The sequence below is a fragment of the Tenrec ecaudatus genome, chromosome 2 (genome assembly GCF_050624435.1).
Source record: "Tenrec ecaudatus isolate mTenEca1 chromosome 2, mTenEca1.hap1, whole genome shotgun sequence".
Taxonomy (NCBI): Eukaryota; Metazoa; Chordata; class Mammalia; order Afrosoricida; family Tenrecidae; genus Tenrec; species Tenrec ecaudatus.
In genome coordinates this window covers 159,165,661-159,183,903 of record NC_134531.1, presented here as the reverse complement: position 1 = coordinate 159,183,903, position 18,243 = coordinate 159,165,661, and the positions used below count along the sequence as shown (strand labels likewise).

The 18,243-nt window shown below is 56.7% G+C and overlaps 1 protein-coding gene across 1 annotated transcript in view; it reads left to right on the top strand.

The window, feature by feature from the left end:
- CAMK2A (calcium/calmodulin dependent protein kinase II alpha) overlaps positions 1-18,243 on the top strand; it is a 69,512-nt gene that overhangs the window by 14,458 nt on the left and 36,811 nt on the right. Inside the window, exons 3-4 of the mRNA XM_075542714.1 lie at positions 5,270-5,364; positions 12,267-12,326. Coding sequence (XP_075398829.1) covers positions 5,270-5,364; positions 12,267-12,326 — 155 coding nt within the window. The remainder of the gene's footprint in view (positions 1-5,269; positions 5,365-12,266; positions 12,327-18,243) is intronic.

Sequence of the window (18,243 nt, the reverse complement as noted above, 5' to 3'; positions counted from 1 at the left end):
GCCCCTGCCCCTCATCTCTGTCTTCCACTGCTTCTGAACTTTCCCACTTTTGGATAGAGGTCAGTGGCCCAGAGAAATGCAGCAGCCTCGCCTGAGGCTGTCCTGGGAGAGACAGTGGCCCCCTGGCTCAGCATTTGCTCAGTCCACCCACCACATCCGCTCATGCTGTGCAGGGCACGGTGCCCAGTGCTCTGTATGCATCACCTTAATCTCCCGAGCAAATCCAGGAGGCAGATGCCTCGATTGCCCTCCAGGGGCAAGAAACAGCCTCTGAGAGGCAAAGCGCCTTGCTCGAGGTCACACCGCTAAGGTCACACCACTAGTCAGGGGCTGGCCAGGAGTGGACGCAGGTCTTTGTGCCGTGGGAAGCCCTGCTCGCAAGGACCTTGCCCTCCCGCCTGTGGCGGGCGGAGTCCGAGGAAGAAGTGCAGGAGGCCTGGATTCTCTTCTCAGCCTCACTCAGGACCTCGGCTTCCTGAGCTGTCGGTAGAAGTGTATCATTCCAGTCTCGGAGGCCAGAAAGGGGCTCAGCGTGAATGTAAACGCAGAGTGGGTCAGCATGTGGGGTGTGAGGGGCTGGCACCCTCTGGGGCAACAGTTGTGGAGTGCTGGGGGTCAGATCCCTGCTCTGAGACTCAAATCTAAGCTACGAGCCCTCCCTGGGAAAGCGACACTCAGATGCATGACGTCATTCAGGTTTCAGGGCCCACCTCCCGGGCCACCTTTGCAGGACCCCTAGTTAGGAACCTCTGCTCTTCACCAAAACTTGGGGCTGTGTTCCCAGTGGGAAGTGCATGCAGCAAATGCTGCTTCTCCTGCTGGAGAGATGGATCTCCTTCAGGGGCAGAGCCCTGGAGACTGCGGCCCAGCGGGCAGCCTGTCAGGGCTGGTGCCCAGCAGGAGCAGGGCTCAAGCAGCACTGCTGGCAGACAGGGTAGTACTGATCTGGCAGAGGAAGAACCCCTGGAAAAAGTGCTCAGAGGAGTCCTGGCATCTCCACCTTCCCTGGGGATCACCATTCCTGCCTCCTCATCCCCATCTCCAGGAGCTGGAAGGCGGGGAACGAGGGGACAAGGGTTGAGTGTTCTGTGTTGGCTGCTAACAGAAAAGTCAGTGATACAAACCCACCAGCATTTCTGAGGAGGAAAGGCATGGCTGTCTGCTCCCTCTGTCTTCTGTCACCTGGGGCCTCTGTGACTTGGCATAGACTCCACCTGGCTGGCTCTTCCTCAGCCTTCTCTCCTGCTGGCTGCTTGCTCAGCTCCTGCAGCCCAGGCACAAAGCCTGTGCACTCAGGCTCTGGGCTATGTGCAGGGTGGGCATGGGTACCAAGGGCAGCCTTTCTCAGAGCCCGGTCTTCCCGCCGCCCCCCACCCACCCAGGTCTGTGCGGCTTGAATCTGCCTGTAAGCTTGCGGTGGAGCCACCGTTTGAAGGACAGGAGGGCATGTGGCCTAGCTCGCCGGGATGTGTGTGTGTGTGTGTGTGTGTGTGTGTGTGTGTGAGAGAGAGAGAGAGAGAGAGAGAGAGAGAGAGAGAGAGAGAGAGAGAGAGAGAGAGAGAGAGAGAGAGAGAGAGAGAAGACACAGTTCTGCCTGTAGCTTGCTGTGGGCCTCGCACTACACTGAGCTCCACGTGAGCTCACCTTCGGGAGCCCCGCTCCTCAGAAGATGAGGATCCGCAGTGTAACCAGATGCGCAGGGATCCTCACGCACACAGGAAGGGCAGGAGGCCTGCCCCCAGACTGGCTTTTGGCTCTTAGCAGATGGTTAAATGCAAACCGAAGCCACTGCTGCTGGGCCAGTCCAGTCATAGGGCACCCCTAGGGGCCAGATTAAGACTGTTCCCCGAGGGCAGGGGTTCTTAATGCCAAGGCTCATGTTGTGGTGACACCCTCCAACCATAAAATTATTTTCATCACTACTTCATAACTGTACTTTTACTACTGTTATGAATCGGGCAACCCCTGTGAAAGGGTCGGTCGATCCCCCAAGGGGTCACTACCCACAGGATGAGAACCGCTGCTCTTGGGCGTCCAAGATGGGGAAGCATCGTGGAAGTCTTGCCCACGCCCTGCGGTCGATTCCGACTTATGGAACCTGATAGAAGGTGTCCAGGCTATAACTCTTCACGGAGCAGCCTCCGCTTGTTCTTGCAGAGCGGCTGAGGGCATTGAAGAGCAGGCCTTGGAGTTAGCTAGCCATCGCCTACCAGACGCACCTCCAGGCCTCCTGACAGTGGTTGTCAGGTGTCACAAATGGCACTGGGTACCCACGAAATGTTATCAGCTTACCCCACCCAGAGGGAGGGGTCTCAGGAGATGCGCTTCAGAAAGTTACCCGGCTGGTGAATGGAATGTGCATGCGGGCAGGCATAGCGCCAGCTGAGCCCAGCATGGTGGGTGGAGGCCGTGGAGGTGTCAGGCTCCTCAGCGAGCCCTCTGTGGAGGACGGGGGCCGGCCTCTGGGAGACACGATACAAGATGATGCTCTGAAGCTATTTCTCCGGCCTGCCTTGCTTGGCCTGGCACCACGCTTAAACTATTTTTGAATAAGGGTCAGAATTTAAACAGTAGGACATTTCCCATAATGATCCAGATGCCCGGCTTCCTTCAACAGACTGCATGACCTGGAAAATGGGGGCCGCACCCCACATGGCAACAGTGGGGCTCCCTGCCCAGCACCTAAACCCACAGCCCTCCCACCAAGCTCTCCATGGTAACAACTTACTGGACAAAATGCCAGGAGGCTCGTGAGCATCTGACAAGACCCCAGCCTCGCTCTCCATGCGAGGATTACAAAGGAAGCTGCTTCCACCTGTCTGACAGCCCATGGCGAAAAGACGTACTAGCACCCTGTCCCCTCCCATGCCCGTGGTGAAGGGGGTGGCACCGACGCTCTGGTGGGCGATCTCTTAATATCCAGCAAAGCTACCCAACTTTGGGCCAAACCACCCCAGTCCTGGTTCTGTATCCGACAGATAATCCAACACGCGGGAAATGGACTTGGGGGAGAGGAGGTCAGTCATTGAACTACTGTTTGCAGTCGCTGCAGAGTTGAACTAACCTCCTTGCCCGTCGGAGGAGCCCTGGTGGCACAGTGGCTTAGCGGCAGGCTGCTCACAGCAGGGCCGGTGGTTTGAGCCCTGCGGCTGCCCCTCTGGGGGTGGGGGCGCCTGCTTCTGGGCAGATTCCCAGTCCGGGAAACCCTACAGAGTCGTTCTACTTTGTAGGATGTCTGTGAGTTGGAAGCAACTCAACAGCAATGGGTTTGGTTTGGGGCAAGTCGCCCACCAATAAGCACGACACCAGTCAGTTTATTGTAGTTCACTGGTAGCTGGGTAATCGATGGAACAACTGCACGATGAAACAATGGCGTAAGTAAAAAGGATCGCTACCGGGGGTCCAGCTCCTACGGGAATGGCTCTATTCCAACAAGAAGCCATGACACTGTTTAAACCCAGCACTGCGATCAGTGCGTGAAAGTTCTCTCAATGATATGCTTACCTTCTCAGGGCGTCGTAAAAAATCTCCCATCAAAACAGTGGCTTCTGAGGACAGGTGTTGGGCCTGGTATATTGAAGGCAGAGAAATCAGCTCAGAAGCCAGTGACGATTGTTCTGGGGGGATTTTGAAGGCATTGGCTTGAGAGACTTTTCCCAAAAGTCACAGAGCGATCGTGGAGGCTTCTGAAGATGGACAAGTGCTCTGGTGAGGAAAAGGCCAGGAGAGTGCTCGGAGGAATTTGTTCTCATCACGACAGTGCACCTGCTCATCCGGCAAGGGTAGCAAGGGCTATCCGATGGGAATCTCATCAGGAAACCTTACCCAACCCTCTGCCACCCTCGTCTTGCCCCTTCAGACTGCTTTGTTCCCCCAAACTCAAGAAATGTCGAAAAGCACCATCTCCATCCCCGGGGATGCCCAGACAGCCATCTCGACCCGGTATAAACCAAAGAGCATGGATTCTTCAGGAAAGTCTTGTTGCCGTCGGTTCAGCCCGCAGCAACCTGATGTACAACGGCATGAGCCACCAGCCGGTCCTGTGCCGTGCTCACCACGGCTGCTCTGTTCTGGTCACTGTGCCCACCCACCTCCTCAAAGGGCTTCTTGTCCACTGCCCTTCTATTTCACCCGACAGGATGTCCTTTTCCAGGGACGGGCCTCTCCGGACAATACAGTCCCAAGAACGTGAGAAAAAGCCTCACCATCCTTTCCCCTAGGAGCACTCTGGCTGTGCTTTCCCCAAGACAGATGCATTTATTTTTGGGGCAGTCCGGGGTATTTCCAGCGTTCTCCTCCGGCACCACAATTGATGTCCACTGTCACATGCATATGGGTCAGGCGCCCTCCAGTCCTCCAAGGGCCAGCTTTCCTCCTGACCACTTTACAGAGGGCTGTTGGGGCGGCCGATTTGCCCGATGCGCTACGTCCTCTCGTTTGTTGGCCACTGCTTCTGTGCGTGTTGATTGTGGGACCTTGAAAGCTTCCGTCCTTTGCTCCCCAGATCATGAGGTTGCTGATTGGTCCGGCGGTAAGGATTTCTGTTTTCTTCTCAGCGCATTGTAATCCACACGCAGGGGTCGAGGTCTGGAAGCGCTGCCTTCAGCAGTGTCTAGGCCTCCGTGTATTGAGAAGCAAGAAGTTCACATATTGATCCTTTCGTTTACGAAAGTTTTCTATGATTTTGTGGCTATACTTTTTTACATACTCCCACTTGTGCTACGTAAGGAGGATCTCTGGGCCGTGCACAAGAAGGGGGCTCTCCAAGATACATGGTTTACTGGAGAACGGGGGGTGTGGAGCTCCGGTGCTGGGGTGGGTGGGGGGAGGCTCTGTGGAGAATCTTAAGGGACTGGTCTTAAGGGTGGGCCATCTCTGGGGAAGACCTGGGGATCTGGGGCTGGGGGGCAGCTTTTCACCTCTGAATCAGTCGATTGACTGCTGAGCCACGTCAATGTGCTACCTACATCGAGTGAAAACGGACAGCTTTCAGGAACCTGCATTCTGCGCTTCTCGCGCACCGTGATTCTACCGCTGTACAACTTGGTGAGCCTAACCTGTTAGGGCTCCACAAGGCTCGTCTTGGGTGAGGCCCGGCTCCTCCCAGGACCACTGGTTCTTCAGAGGCTCCCCTGGGCCACTTGCAGCAACCTCTGTGCGTTCCAGCAGCCTGATGGCACCCGCCCTGCCCCCAGCAGCCCCGCCCCTGCCTCCCCAGGAACCAAGCTCTCGTTTCCCCCTCACCTTCTCCGTCTCCTCTGTCTCGCAGGGGCGCCTTCTCGGTGGTGCGCAGGTGTGTGAAGGTGCTGGCCGGCCAGGAGTATGCGGCCAAGATCATCAACACCAAGAAGCTCTCTGCCAGAGGTAGGTGGCGGATCCTTGCCCACACACCCTTGGGCTCTGCTGCCCGTCACCCCTCTCTCTGCCCCAGGGACAGAGCCAGGTGGTGGCGAGGCTGGCCATGCTTCTCCCTTCCTGCGTATCCTTTGGGTACACACCTCTCCCTGGTCCTTCCTCAAGGACCCCACCTATGTGAGAGGCTTTTCTGGGCTGATAGGGACTCCCTTTCCCTACTTTTCTGACAGCCCCCTTCAAATCTCCCCGCCAGACCCTGCACTGGCCATCCCAAGGCGCAGAGCCCTGGGGGCTTCCCTAGCTCCAGTCCTGGTGGCCTCTTCCCCAACCTTCAGCTCTCAGCACCTTCCCTGACCTCCCCCGACCTGAGGCGGCCTCCCCCATTTCCTCTCTACCAGCCGAGACTGAACCCCCTTTACCCATGCCTTCACTTGTGCAATATCCACCTGTTGATCCTCAGTGGGGAGGAGAGGGGGAGAGTGCTCTGGACTGTAAGTTCCCTCCAAGAGGGTAGGGCTGTGTCTCTGCCACCGCTGTGTCCCGGTGCCTGGGACAGCGCCCAGCACACACTTAGACCAGAAAAGCCAGTCTCCTTGCTGTAAAGTGGATCCGAGCCCCCAGAGCGCTCGTGTGTTCTGGGGTGGAAGCGTTCCGTGGGGCTTCCTGGCTCATAATCTTTATGGAAGCAGACGCCGGCCTTCCGTCCACGGTGCGGCGGGGTCCACGGGCCTGGGCTTAGCGCTCCAACACGTCCTTCTGGGAGACGCTCGTGGTTGCCCTCTGTGCTGTGACTGGACCCTGCGGGATGGTGGCCCGTGCCTCGCACAGCGTAACTGCTTCGTGGGGCTGCTTCCGTGGCTGTAGTGGGTCATGCCACTCGAGACCACCAGTGGCCTGTCAGCAGAAAGAGGAGGCTTTTTACTCCTGGAAAGGTTTACAGTCTTGGGAACCCACAGGGGTCGCTAGTTCTGCTCTGTCCAGCAGGGTCGTTATGAGTCAGAATCGACTTGCTGCCGGTGAGCTTTTTGTTTTGTTCTTCGATCTTCATGGGTGTGGCTCACGGAGTCTTTGCTTATGCAAGGTCTCAGGCGGGGTTGAACTATCAACCCTTTGCTTACCAGCAGTGCTGTCAACCATTAATGCCGCCCAGGCGTCCCGGCGCACACCCAGTGCTCCATCCGTGAATCCCACGTGCACGCTGCTTCGACTGTGACAGCCACTGTCTGGGCCCTAAATGTCTCTTAAACAGCAGTCCCAAACGTGGCCCACTGGAATCACAGAGGCACTTAAAGAAACGGGTAATCTGGCACGCTGGTCCCAAAGATGGCAGTAATCTGAGCTGTGACAAGATCTCCCAGGGAACTCCAATAGGCAGAGAAGTCGGAGGGAGGGGTGTGTCTCTGTTGCCCTGTTGGAAGTGGCCGGCAGCCTGCGGGGAGCGGTTTGAAAGGCCACTCCTTGCCCTTCTCTCCGGACCTAACAGCTGCGTGCCGTTAGCGTGTGGTTAGGGGACCTGCAGCTCCCCAGGGCTCTCTCACAGTTAACACCCACAGACAGGGGCTGGGATCCCTGGAGGGATTCGAGGCCTGGTGGTCTGCTCCTGAACACTGAGTCCACGCTTCTGTTCTGCAGGAGGCTGGGGTCTCCCTGTGTTCAAGTTTGGATTTAGGGTGGTCATGCTGGTGAGAACCTCAGTGGGCTGCAGAGGACCAGTGTGCACCCTGACTGTATGCGTGTGGGGGTGCCTGGGGGACCAGTGCTGAAACGAACAGTGTTGGTGATGTGCAGGTGTGCAGCCTGGCAGAGGCGGGTGGGGCGCTGGCACCATATCCAGGACTCGACAGCCTTCATGCTGGGCCCTGCCTGTCACAGGCTGTAACTGTCTAGGCCAGCGCTCAGCAGGTGTGGGGTTCACAGAGGCCATGCTCTGACAGATACCGCGTGTTCACACTGCTCCCCACAGGCCTCCCAGCATGCCCTGTGTTGGACGGTTCATCTACCAGGCTCTATCTTGCTGGAGACCCGGCATCTCTCCGGGTTACTACTCTCCCCCGCAGGCAGAGCTGTTTGGGGAGCAGATGGGAGCAGGTGAAAGCTCAGGAACCAGGGCAGGGGGCCCAGATCGGGGTTGTGAAGCTCCAAATGGGACTGTCAGATGCGTGGCTCCTTCACTGCTGTGGGAGCCCTCTGCATTTCATGTCTTTAGCGCCAGGGAGGTGTCCCAAGGCCTGCTGAGGTACCCTGGGGTCAAGGCTAGTGCCATGACTTGGAGTGACAGGTCAAGGTCGCCTGCCAGAAGGAGGGTCAGAAATGGGGTCCTCCCCCATGCTGGGGATCTGGGGCCAGTTCATCACACTCTTGAAAGCACATACACACACACACACACATACACACACACTTCCTTCAGCTCCCCTTCATGGACGGAGACAGATGAGTATGGGGAGGGGACAGAGTCCCTCTGGACTGTGACTCAGCATTCCTGGGCAGTACAGCCAGGCTGGCTGTGCGGGCACCAGCCTCCCGGGCCCCCTCTCTGTCCAGCTGTGTGTTGGGTACCAGACTTCCTGGGATGAAGGTGGCCCAGCCTCAGGGCATGGGGGTGCCGGGCGGGGGGAGGTTATCAGGGGAACCCCCTCCCAGTAGTGTGCCTGCTGGCAGCCTCCATGTTCCCAGCGGGAGAGGAGGCTCAGGGCTGCTTTTAGAAGGCGCCTTTGTTTGCCACTCAAGGTGCCACCGCGGGGGTGGGAAGCGGAATATTGGGAGCAGCCTCTCCTGCTGGCTCCTGGTGACTTCTGGCAGTTCCCTGCAGGGCTGTGGCCCTGGAGTCTGTCCCTCCCAGGGAGCTGTAGGTCCCCTTCCCCTCCCAGCCCGGCCTCTTCTGGCAGGAGCCTCCCAGACCCAGGAAATCATTTTCATGTGTATTTTTAGCCAAGTCGGTTTTGTGTGTGTGTGTTAAATGTGTATGGAATATGCCGTGCAAAGAAATTATAAGGAGACATGAAGTGAAAAGTAAAAACTTGATCACTCCCAAATCCCCTTTACAAAACAAAAAAGGCAGCTGCCTTGAATCTCACCCCTCAATGCGGGGCCCATGATCCTGCCCACTATAGACCCCGCCCTCTCGCCTGGGCACACAGCGAGCAGTAGCATCTCAGGACTGGCACCAACGGTTCAGAGATGGGCTTCTATCTAGAAAGCTGGAGAGTGAAACCCCTCTGAGCTGCAGTGGCAGAAAGGCCTGGCGATCAAACAGGTCTGAAGGTCCCAGCCGTGAAGCCCCCCGATGCCGATCCACTCTGACACACACACGGGGTTGTCAGCATCAGCATGTCTTCTTGGTCTGGTAAGGACACATGGCAGAGCTCATTCAGACACCCCTGAACTTCAGGTGCATGTAAGGGAGTCTCTGAGGGGTCATCCCAGCTTCCTTCCCTGACCCCACCGCTCACACTCTCGGTTCTCCAACTTGCTGGGCTAAGAACCCTCTTGCTGCCCCGTCGAGGAGTGGGGTGTTCTCCATGCCCCCAGACTTGAGGCCTCTTCTCTCCCTGGCTCTGGGGTCCCTGCCAGAAACCTGGTGCCCACAGGCCTGCTGGTGCTCACTCTGCCGGTCAGACAGAGCCCTGTCACCTGTGGGATCCCACTTACCACCTCACCCCCAACCTTCCAGGCCTGACCCCAGGGGTCTCATGCTAGCTGATCTGTGGGCAGGGTCACCCCTCTTCCCCAATGCCAAGAGACCTCTCCCTGGTGAGGGAGGAAGAAGACTGAGAGAACGCCTCCCCGGGCCCCAGGCAGGAAGCTGCAGGAGATGGGCCAGCCAGCTTCTCTTCCACCCTCATCTTTTTGGAACTCTGCTGAGCTAGATGCCTTAGTGGACTCATGAATCCATTACTGGAACGGGAGATGCTCCGGGATAGTGATTGTGAATGTGGATTTAAATCCCAGCTTAGCCGTGGGATCTTGGGCATTCGGCAGTGACCAGGAGGCCAGATCTTATTCAGCTGTCTTCCAGGATGTGAGGCAGAGAAGGACGTGGCATAAGCTGGGTGCTTCAGGCAGCATGGCTGCTATGAAGAAGGGCCATGGGGTAGTGATGGAGCTGTGGATGGAGACTTTCAGACATGGCAGCCCAGAAAGGCCACTCTGGGACGATGGGGGCAGCGAATGACATAGAGCTGGGACTTGTCTGATGAGAAGAGTCAGCCTTGGGAAGAACAGAGGGCAGAGGGCAGAGCACGTACAAAGGCCCTGCGCCAGACTGCAGCTTGGTGTGTCTGCGGCCAGAAAGGAGGTGGTGTGGCTGGAACTTCATGGCTGAGAGGAGGCTGTCCTGGGATGAAGGAGGGCCTTATTGGCTGAGGTGAGGAGGTCGAATTATGTTATTATAAATGTTCTGGGAAGCTGTTGGAGGGTTTGAAGCCAGAAAGTAACATGATCTCATTTATAGTTTAAGAGGAGCTCCCTGGCTGCGGCCAGAAATTGGCTGGAGGGAAGAAGAGTCCAGGCATGGTCCTCAGAGCTCTGGTTCTAATCTAAGGCGCCACCACCTGATGAGTGATTCTGGTCAAGGGACCTTCCTTCTCTGGGCCTCAGTTTTCCCATCTACAGAACAGAGCGAGGGCTGGCCGAGGTTCTCTGTGGAGGAGAATACCAAGACATTTCAAGAGGGTCATGAAAATGACAGGATAATGTATATGTTTACAGTCAACAGATTAATGCTCTTAACACTGAACTTGGCAGCACAGCCTAATTGTACTATTCACAGAATGATGACAAGTGTTAGAAAAACAACACGTTTCTGGAGTCTGCAGCCGGGAGGTCTGGGAGCAGGCATGGCATGGGGCTGTGTGGCCAGCTCTCCGGACCTGCAATCCAGCCGTGTAACTCGGCTTTTTGGAGTGCAGCCTCAAGTGGAAAAACCATCTCATTTCTGCATGGATCCTGCCTCCAGATGAGTAGTCTGAGTCAGAGGACCCCCAGCGCCCTGCCCACCCCCACCTCCCACCTCTGAGAAGCTCAGTGTTGATTGTCTTGGATTTGGGTCCTGCTCTGGGTGTGGGCAGGTGGGGATAGTGAAAGATGAGTAGGGAAAGAGGGGCAGCCCTTGGCCACCCTGGGGCCAGGGGTGGGAGTTCCCCTGCTTTGTCCAAGAACTGGCATCCCCCACCCTGGAGGGTATGGAAGGAAGCCAGGAGGGAGGGGTGTGTGGAGGGCACCCCCACAGCCTGGTCCCACCCACCCCCCTTGCTCTTGTCTTCAGCTGGGGAGTTGAGTCTATGGAAACAGAATTGGACTTAATTGCTTTACTGATGGAAAAGCCACATTTCGGTATTGATCTTGGCTTTGCCATCCTTGGAGGGCAGCCGGTGATTGCTCTAATGGAGGGGCAGCGGGGGGGGGGGGCGCTGGCTGCCCAGAGGCGAGAGAGGGGGCCCCTTCTCTATCCTTGCCGCCCTCTTATTGGGGCGACGGCTTGGTCTCTGAGTAAGTGTGTGAGCTCAAGCAAACCACTTTCCTTCCGAGGTCCTCAATTTCCCGTCCGGAGTCTGAGGGCAGGTGGAGGTGGGGAGTCAGGTGTGGAGAGCCATGGGGCACACACTCTTAAAGCCAAGGCTCTGGGCACTAACTGCCCGAGTCTAACACAGGACTCCTCCGTCCGCCATGGGCACTACTGTGACTGTGGGCCTGTGACTTGGCCTCACTGAACCTCTCTCTCCTCATCTGTAAAACCAGAATAAGAGGAGCCCCTCCCTCAAAGGGGATGGTGATGCTGGGCACCCACATTACAGCACAGCCCCGGCGCATAGTGTTGTATTCATGAGCCCCCGGCGCATAGTCAACTGTTATTAGCAGTACCTTTTTATTGCTTTTTAAAATGATTATTATTAAGGCATTAACTACCAGATTGGGAGGGGAGCACCAGGAAGGGAATTGGCTGGTCCTGGGCTCTCATTACTCAGGCTGCATTTCCTTGGCCTCAAGGTGGGGCCCTTGTACCTGAGCCTCAGGCTGCTGGGAGGGCTGCATGGGGTCATTGGCCTGACTGTGAGCAGCGGCCCGAGAGTCAGAGGCTACAGATATCAAAGCCAAGCAAGACCTCTCTCCCAGGGACGGGAGGCCAGGGGGCTGGACGGCAGTCCTAGGAAGCAGGTGTGAGCGCCCTGGGCACACTGCAGGCTGCCACGGAGCTGGCCTCGGGGCCTGCGGGGCCTCTGAGGCCATCTCTCTCCTTGTGCCCTCTGGGGGGGGGGGAGGGTGTGGCCTCTGTGAATAAACATAACCCTTCTCCTGGGGAGAGTACCTACTCCCTGGGAAGCCTGTCCACTTAATCTGTCACCTTTTCTTCCATTCGCCTATTTCTGGAGCCCCTACAGTGTGCCAGGGAGCAGAACGACCAAGTCCCTGCCCTCAGAGCGTCAGGTGTCCATGAGACAGTCGGCAGCACGGAGGAGAGGCAGTCACTGCGGTCTTCTCGGAGGCGGCGGCCTTGAGGACAAGTGGGAATGGCCCTAGCATGTCTGAAAGTCCCACTGCACGAGGCTTTCAGCAGTGCAGTCTGGGCCGAGTGGAGCACCTGAGAGGCTGAGGTTCGGGTCAGTCGGCAGGAGTCTGACCTCACAGGGTGGTACAGGCTGATGGAAGAAGGTTGCTGGGGTCTTACACAGGAAGGGGCTCAAAGAGGCCCCTCATTTGAGGTCCAGAGGGAACTTGCAAGCCAGGCCTCTCCCTCTGACCTCGATGCCCTATGGCCTCCCCAGAGCTTTGCCATCCCCCAAGGGCTGGCCTAGAGCTAGAGATCTTGTCTGCCCTTGCCTGGTCCTTACCTGCCCCCCTCCTGTCCTTACCTGCCTCCTGCCTGGTCCTTACCTGGCCCGCACCTGGTCCCCACCTGGACATCTGTTTTTCAGATCATCAGAAACTGGAGCGCGAAGCCCGCATCTGCCGTCTGCTGAAGCACCCCAACATTGGTGAGCCCTGGTGGGGGGGGCGAGTGAGAGGTCTGAGCGGAGAAACAAGGGGCCAGGGCATGTGGGCGTTGGTGAAAGAAGTGCTCTCCTTTCTGGGAGCTGAGGAGGGGGTGTCTAACGGTTTCCACCTGCCTCAGAGACCAGCTTGGTTGGGGGAAAGTGTTAAGGGGGCCCTTGCTCCCTGCCCACGCCGCCGGCGGCAGCCGCCTTCAGAAAAGCTGTTTCCGGGAAACTCTTGGAGCTCCAAGAGAGACAAAAATAGGCCAGGAGGGAAAAAGCTTGGCCTGGACGGCGCAGCCCACTCCCCAAGCCCACCCCCACACTGAGTCAGCCTGGCACCATGGCCCTGCCTCCTCCCTAGCCCTGCCGCCCAATTCTCAGGGGTCAGTCCATGCGGACTGCATGGAGAGGCCAGCATGCAGGTGGACCAGGGCAGGGCCAGGGCAGCAGGATCTGCTGACCGGACACTAAAGCTGTGGGTGACCACTGCCTAACATCCTCTCCTCCATCCCTGCAAGCTGGGGCAAGATGGGAGCGAGGGGCTGCACCCTTCCCACCAGGATTCTGAATCATGATGGGAAGAAGTGCAGGTTTTCGGTCCCATTCCTCTGGGAATGGCTGTGTGACCTTGAGCAGGAGCACTGCCCTCTCTGAACCACTTTTCTCCGTGTCCACACGGAGAGGGCTGCCTGTCTTTAACCACTGGGGCCTTGTGCCAAAGGCAGCTTCTGGTCCCGAGGGCTGGAGCTCAAGGTTCTACAGGTCTAACATGCTCCTTCTGGCTGAAGCCACGGCTGACAGACAGACACACTGCCTGGGAAGAAATGTCCAGGCGATCTCTCAGGGATACCCTACCTCTGACCGCCGCCATGTCTTCACCCGGCAGGAGACCAGCAGCTCTCTGCTGCCTAGGGCCCCAAGGGTTAACACTGCTGTTCAAGCTGGCATCTCCACCTGCTATTTATACCCAGAAGGCACCTCCCTGTAGCTTGCTGGGGAAGGGGAACAAAGCTGTACAAGACAGCCAGAGGCTGGCAGGGAGGAACCCCCGCTTGGACCTGCTTCCTGACCTGCTTACTTCTCACGGGGCAGCCTAGGGCGGCCCCTGCCCTCTCTCAGCCTCCAGCTCCCCATCTGTGTGACGGAGGGGGTCCGAGTGACCGCCCACCATTACAGCCCACGGTTCTTATAAAGGCCGTCAGTTCTGGAGGAAGGAGGAGGGATTGTGTGTTACAGCAGGACTGCAGCCGTCTCCGGTCCACCTCCGGCCCACCTCGTGCCCGGCTATTCTGGGACGGAGAGTGATGGGCTGCAGGCTGACAGGCTGCTGTTCAATTTTGCTGGGTGAGCCTAGGCATGTTGTGTAGCCAGTCTGAAGCTTATTTCTCTGGAATGTGGGAAGGACAGTTCCTTTGTAGGACTGGGATGATGTTTAAAGAAGACATGGCACCAGGGTTGTCCCCAGATAAGTGTTTATTGTCACCAAGCCGTCTCCCTTTCCCCGGCCTCCACCTCCCCACAGAGTAACCTTACTTAAGAAGGACTCTCCAGCCTGACACCCTGCCCTAAGCCCGTCATTTCTCTGTCCTCAAGGTAGCTGGTCACCTACCGCGTGACTGTCGTGAGAAGGAGACCGGGTATCTGACCCACCTGTTTCAGATCTGAGCTCTGCCATCTGTTAGGGGTTTGCACTGAGACGGGCTCTGGCCTTCTCTGGGCCTCAGTGTCCTCCTCTGTGAAATGGGGGTCATCACTGTGCTCACCATCCAGGATGTGCCAGCCCCGCTGAGGGATCGCAAGCCAGAGCTTGGTAGATGGGGGCGGGCTCAGGATGTCTGTTGTCCTCTCCCACATGGTCGCCTTCGCCAAGCCATTACCCCTTCGTTCAGTCAGACCATGACAGGTGCCTCCGAAGAGCCTGGGGACGTGTGGATGGACGGAGGCCCGGGGAGTGGGTGTTGCAACGGAGGAGGCAGACGCACATGTTGCCAGGGGCCAACAGAGCATCTCAGAACAGGGGAGCCCCTCAAATAACCGTCAGCTGCTGCCAGCAACCTCTGCCACCGTCCTGCTCCCTCAAGCACCCCACTTTAACGCAGGTTGCAATCTGCCCCAAGGAGGTGCACAGGGGTACAGAACCTGAGAAACCTTCAGAGGCCTAGCCAACTTGCTCAGAGAATCCAGCCAAGATTACTGGCTGCTGCCTACACGGGGCCACAGGGACTGGCCCAGGAAGTCTCTGGCTCAGCATGGAATAGTCCCGGTGGCTGTGTATGAAGCCTCTTTATCTCCCTTGGCCTGTTTCCTGGATTATTACTGCCTGTCGAGGAGGTAGTCTCTGGAGGCCCACCCCCCAGGAGCAGAAGCCATGGGCTGTGTCAGGAGCCACGTGAGAATGCAGACATTGGGTCGGGAGGGGTGCGTGGTTGGTTGATGGTGACGTCGTCACCTCTTGAGCTCTCCCATGCTGAGTAAGGTCCTAAGTGTCTTAGGAGCATCATCTCATTAATTCGTCACAGCAGTCCAGTGGGATTCTTAGCAGGGTCATTAGGAATGGAGGCTCAGAGAGGCTAAGTCATGTGCCCAAAGTCATGCAGCTAGTAAGAAGCAGAGCTGGGATGTGAACCCATCACCCTTCAAGTCTGACCCCAGAGCCCAGGCTCTGAGTCGCTCTATTTTAGCTTCCCGAGTGGATGAGCAAGCACACTCCCTTCAACATCCAAGAAAAATATGGGTACGGATACAAAGAGGGCAGGAATGCCGGAAACTCATGAGCCCGGCTTCAGAAAGGAGAAGCAGGTGACAGATGTGTTTGTTCCATGACAATGTTTTCAAACTTCAAAAAGTGACAGCACTACTCAGTCCTCACAGACAAACCAATCACTCCACTGGGAGGAGGGGCCTTTACGACTGTGCCCCACAGCCTGCCCCTCGCCGGCCGAGTCGTTGCTCTGGGCAGCCTTGGCCGAGAGAAGAGGGCATTCTGTGTGAAAACAGGATCGTGATAAGGGATCCTCTCTCCTGAACTCCCCGCTGTGATTCACCATCCCAGATACAGCGGCATGGGCTGTGCACTGCCTAGCGGGGCTGGACTCCAGCTCGGGCCCCCCTCACCAGATTCTCAGAGGGGCAGCCTTTCATAGTCAGCACAAAGGCACTGTCTGAGCCAGGGACAGCCAATGCCATGTCCACTCCAGCCATGCCTAGTTCCCTGTGCTCCGAGGACCCGTAGAGAGATGGGGGCATGGGGTCAGAGGACGGATCTGGGACGCCAGTCTTTGGTGGAGGGGAGGCCCTCCCACACAATACCACTGACCCATTCGAAGAGAATTTATGAGATGAGTCTGGCCACCGCTGGCTTCTCGAAGCTTCTCCCACTCCAGAAAGAAGGACTCATGCCGCCGCTGCCTAGGGCATGAGGCATGCTGACCACGAGCCTACTTGGAGGAAGACCAGGAATGGAGAGCTCTTTCCCCAGAACTTTATCTTGATGCACAAATAAAGCATGTGTATCACAGATACGTGAGGAGACAGATCATTTTACAAAGGGATTATCTCCTATAATCCCTAGGAGAGGGGCTGTGGGGGGTTAGTGGTTACAAGTTGGGCTGCTAAGTGCAAGGTCAGCAGTTTGAAGCCACCAGCCTGCTCTGCAGGACAAACATGCAGCTTTTTACTCCCATGAAGAGTTACAGTTTCAGAAGCCCACCAGGGCAGCTCTACCTTGTCCTACAGGGTCACTAAGAATCAGAATTGAGGTGAGTTATAATCCCTAGGGACCCTGGTGCTGTAGTTGGTTCTGCATTGAGCTGCAAGGTCAGCAGTTCCAACCCCCCAGCTGCCCTGATGGAGCAAGGTGAGACTGCTTGTCAAGTATTACAGCCTCAGAAACTCTGGAGAGCAGTTTGACTCTGTGCTAAGAGCTTGAATTGGAGGGGGCGGGGTGGGGGGGTTCCTCCATCTGTGTGGGGTGGGGGCTGCAAACGCAGATACCTACACTTCATCTCTCATTACAGGCCGCACCACGAGTCTTTCATCGCCAGGGAGGACTGCGTAATTTTCCCTTCTGAAAAGGGGCCAGTAGGCCAAATTCGTTTGAAAACCTATGATCTAGAGCTAACATTCTATGATCTATGCTTCCACGCTTTCCTCTTACGTGCGCGTGTACGCAGTTAGGTTCCCTGGAAGCAGAGCCTGAGGGGGAGACTCAGGGCATGGTCGTTTCCTGAGGGATGCTCCCAGGGGACACCTGGAAGGGTGAAGCTGGATGGGAAAGGAGACGGAGCTGAGTAAGACCTGTCGTCTCGGGTCAAGGCTCAATCCGAGTGGGGGAGAGGGGGTGTCTCAGAAGCATGAACCACACTGTCCCCCTCCCCCATTAGCCAGTCACTAGCTGAAGGTAGCAAGGTATCCTTGTGGGCCTGGTGGCTGCCTGTGCTGCGGTCATTCTCCAGAAGAGGGAGTGGACAGGGATTAACAGCCGGGGATTAGCAGCTGGGGGAAGGGGCTCCAACCAGCTCAAGAGAACAGCATGTCCCCTTGACCGCATGTCTGCAGAGTTTTTAAGTAACCTGCTGATAGGAAGTAGAAGCAGTGTCACAGACGCTGCAAACAAGCCCTGCTGACAACACGGGCGAGCACTCCACAGCTCACTGAGATGTCGGCGCTTCAAGTCCAGCCGGCAGCTCCACGGGACACAAGCCTGGCGCTGTGGGCCTTTCCGGAAGATTACAGCCACAGGGCCCTCTGCGGTAGCTCTCTTCTGTCGGGTGGGTAGGGGTCCTGCTGATTCTCAGCCAACTGGAAGCAACACCCAGCAATCAATGTTCATGGAAGCAGCCATCAAGAGAGCAAGTGACGTGCGCGCCGGACAAACGTGCTAACAAGACCTCTTTGGAGTGTTGAAGAGCAAAGGTGTTACTTTGAGGACTAAGGTGCGCCCGACCAAAGCCATGGAATTTTTTTTTCCATGAGAAGAAGACAAACATTTTATTCAGTATATGTGTCAAAGAGAAAGTGACGGGCATGGGAAACAGACTCGCGTGCCATCAAGAATATGCCCAACTGAGTCCCAGCCATGTTCAGTTGCTTCGTATGCACTGGACACCGAATAAGGAAGACAGAAGAAGAACCGGTGCATTTGAGCTGTGGTGCCGGAGAAGACTCTGGACAGTGCCACGGACTGCCCGAGGGACAAACACATCTATCTGGAAGAAGTACAGTCAGAATATTCCTGAGAGACAAGGATGGCAAGACTGTCTCACGTCCTTTAGACACGTGGTCAGGAGAAAAGAGTCCCTGGAGAAGGACATCATGATCAGCAATATAGAGGGGCAGGAATCCCCTCCAGAGATGGGTTGACCCCGTGGCTTCAACAAGGGGCTCAGGCATAGGATGGCGCAGGACCGGGCAGTGTTGTGATCTGTCGTGCACTAGGTTAGGGCTTACTCGATCGCACCCAGCAGCAAAACGCAGGCACACAGAACGACCTGCTTTTCTGCACCATGAAATCTAAGACATCTTTCAGCAATTACTGATAAATACGTATCACCGTGGAAGGCTTTTTGTTTTGTTTCACTTTTTCACTGAAAAATTGTGTTCCATTTGTATGCCCACCCTGGTGCTCACAGACTGGGCCCCACTCTGGCTACTTGTTTCCCACTCCCCAAACCTCAGGTACAAAACCCAGAGACTCAAGAGTGAATTGCAAACTCAGGCACATGGCCACGCCCAGAAGGCACTGGGACTTGTGGGGGGAAAGGGTCTCCTCTCACCCATGAACAATTCTCCCTCATGTCTTCTCCCCAAACGCACCCCCAATGTCAGCTTCCCTGTGACTCCAGAGAGAAGTACGTTACACATGTGCACATGCACGCTTTGGGTAAAAGTTCTGCTCCACACTTCCTCGCCCGGCGGT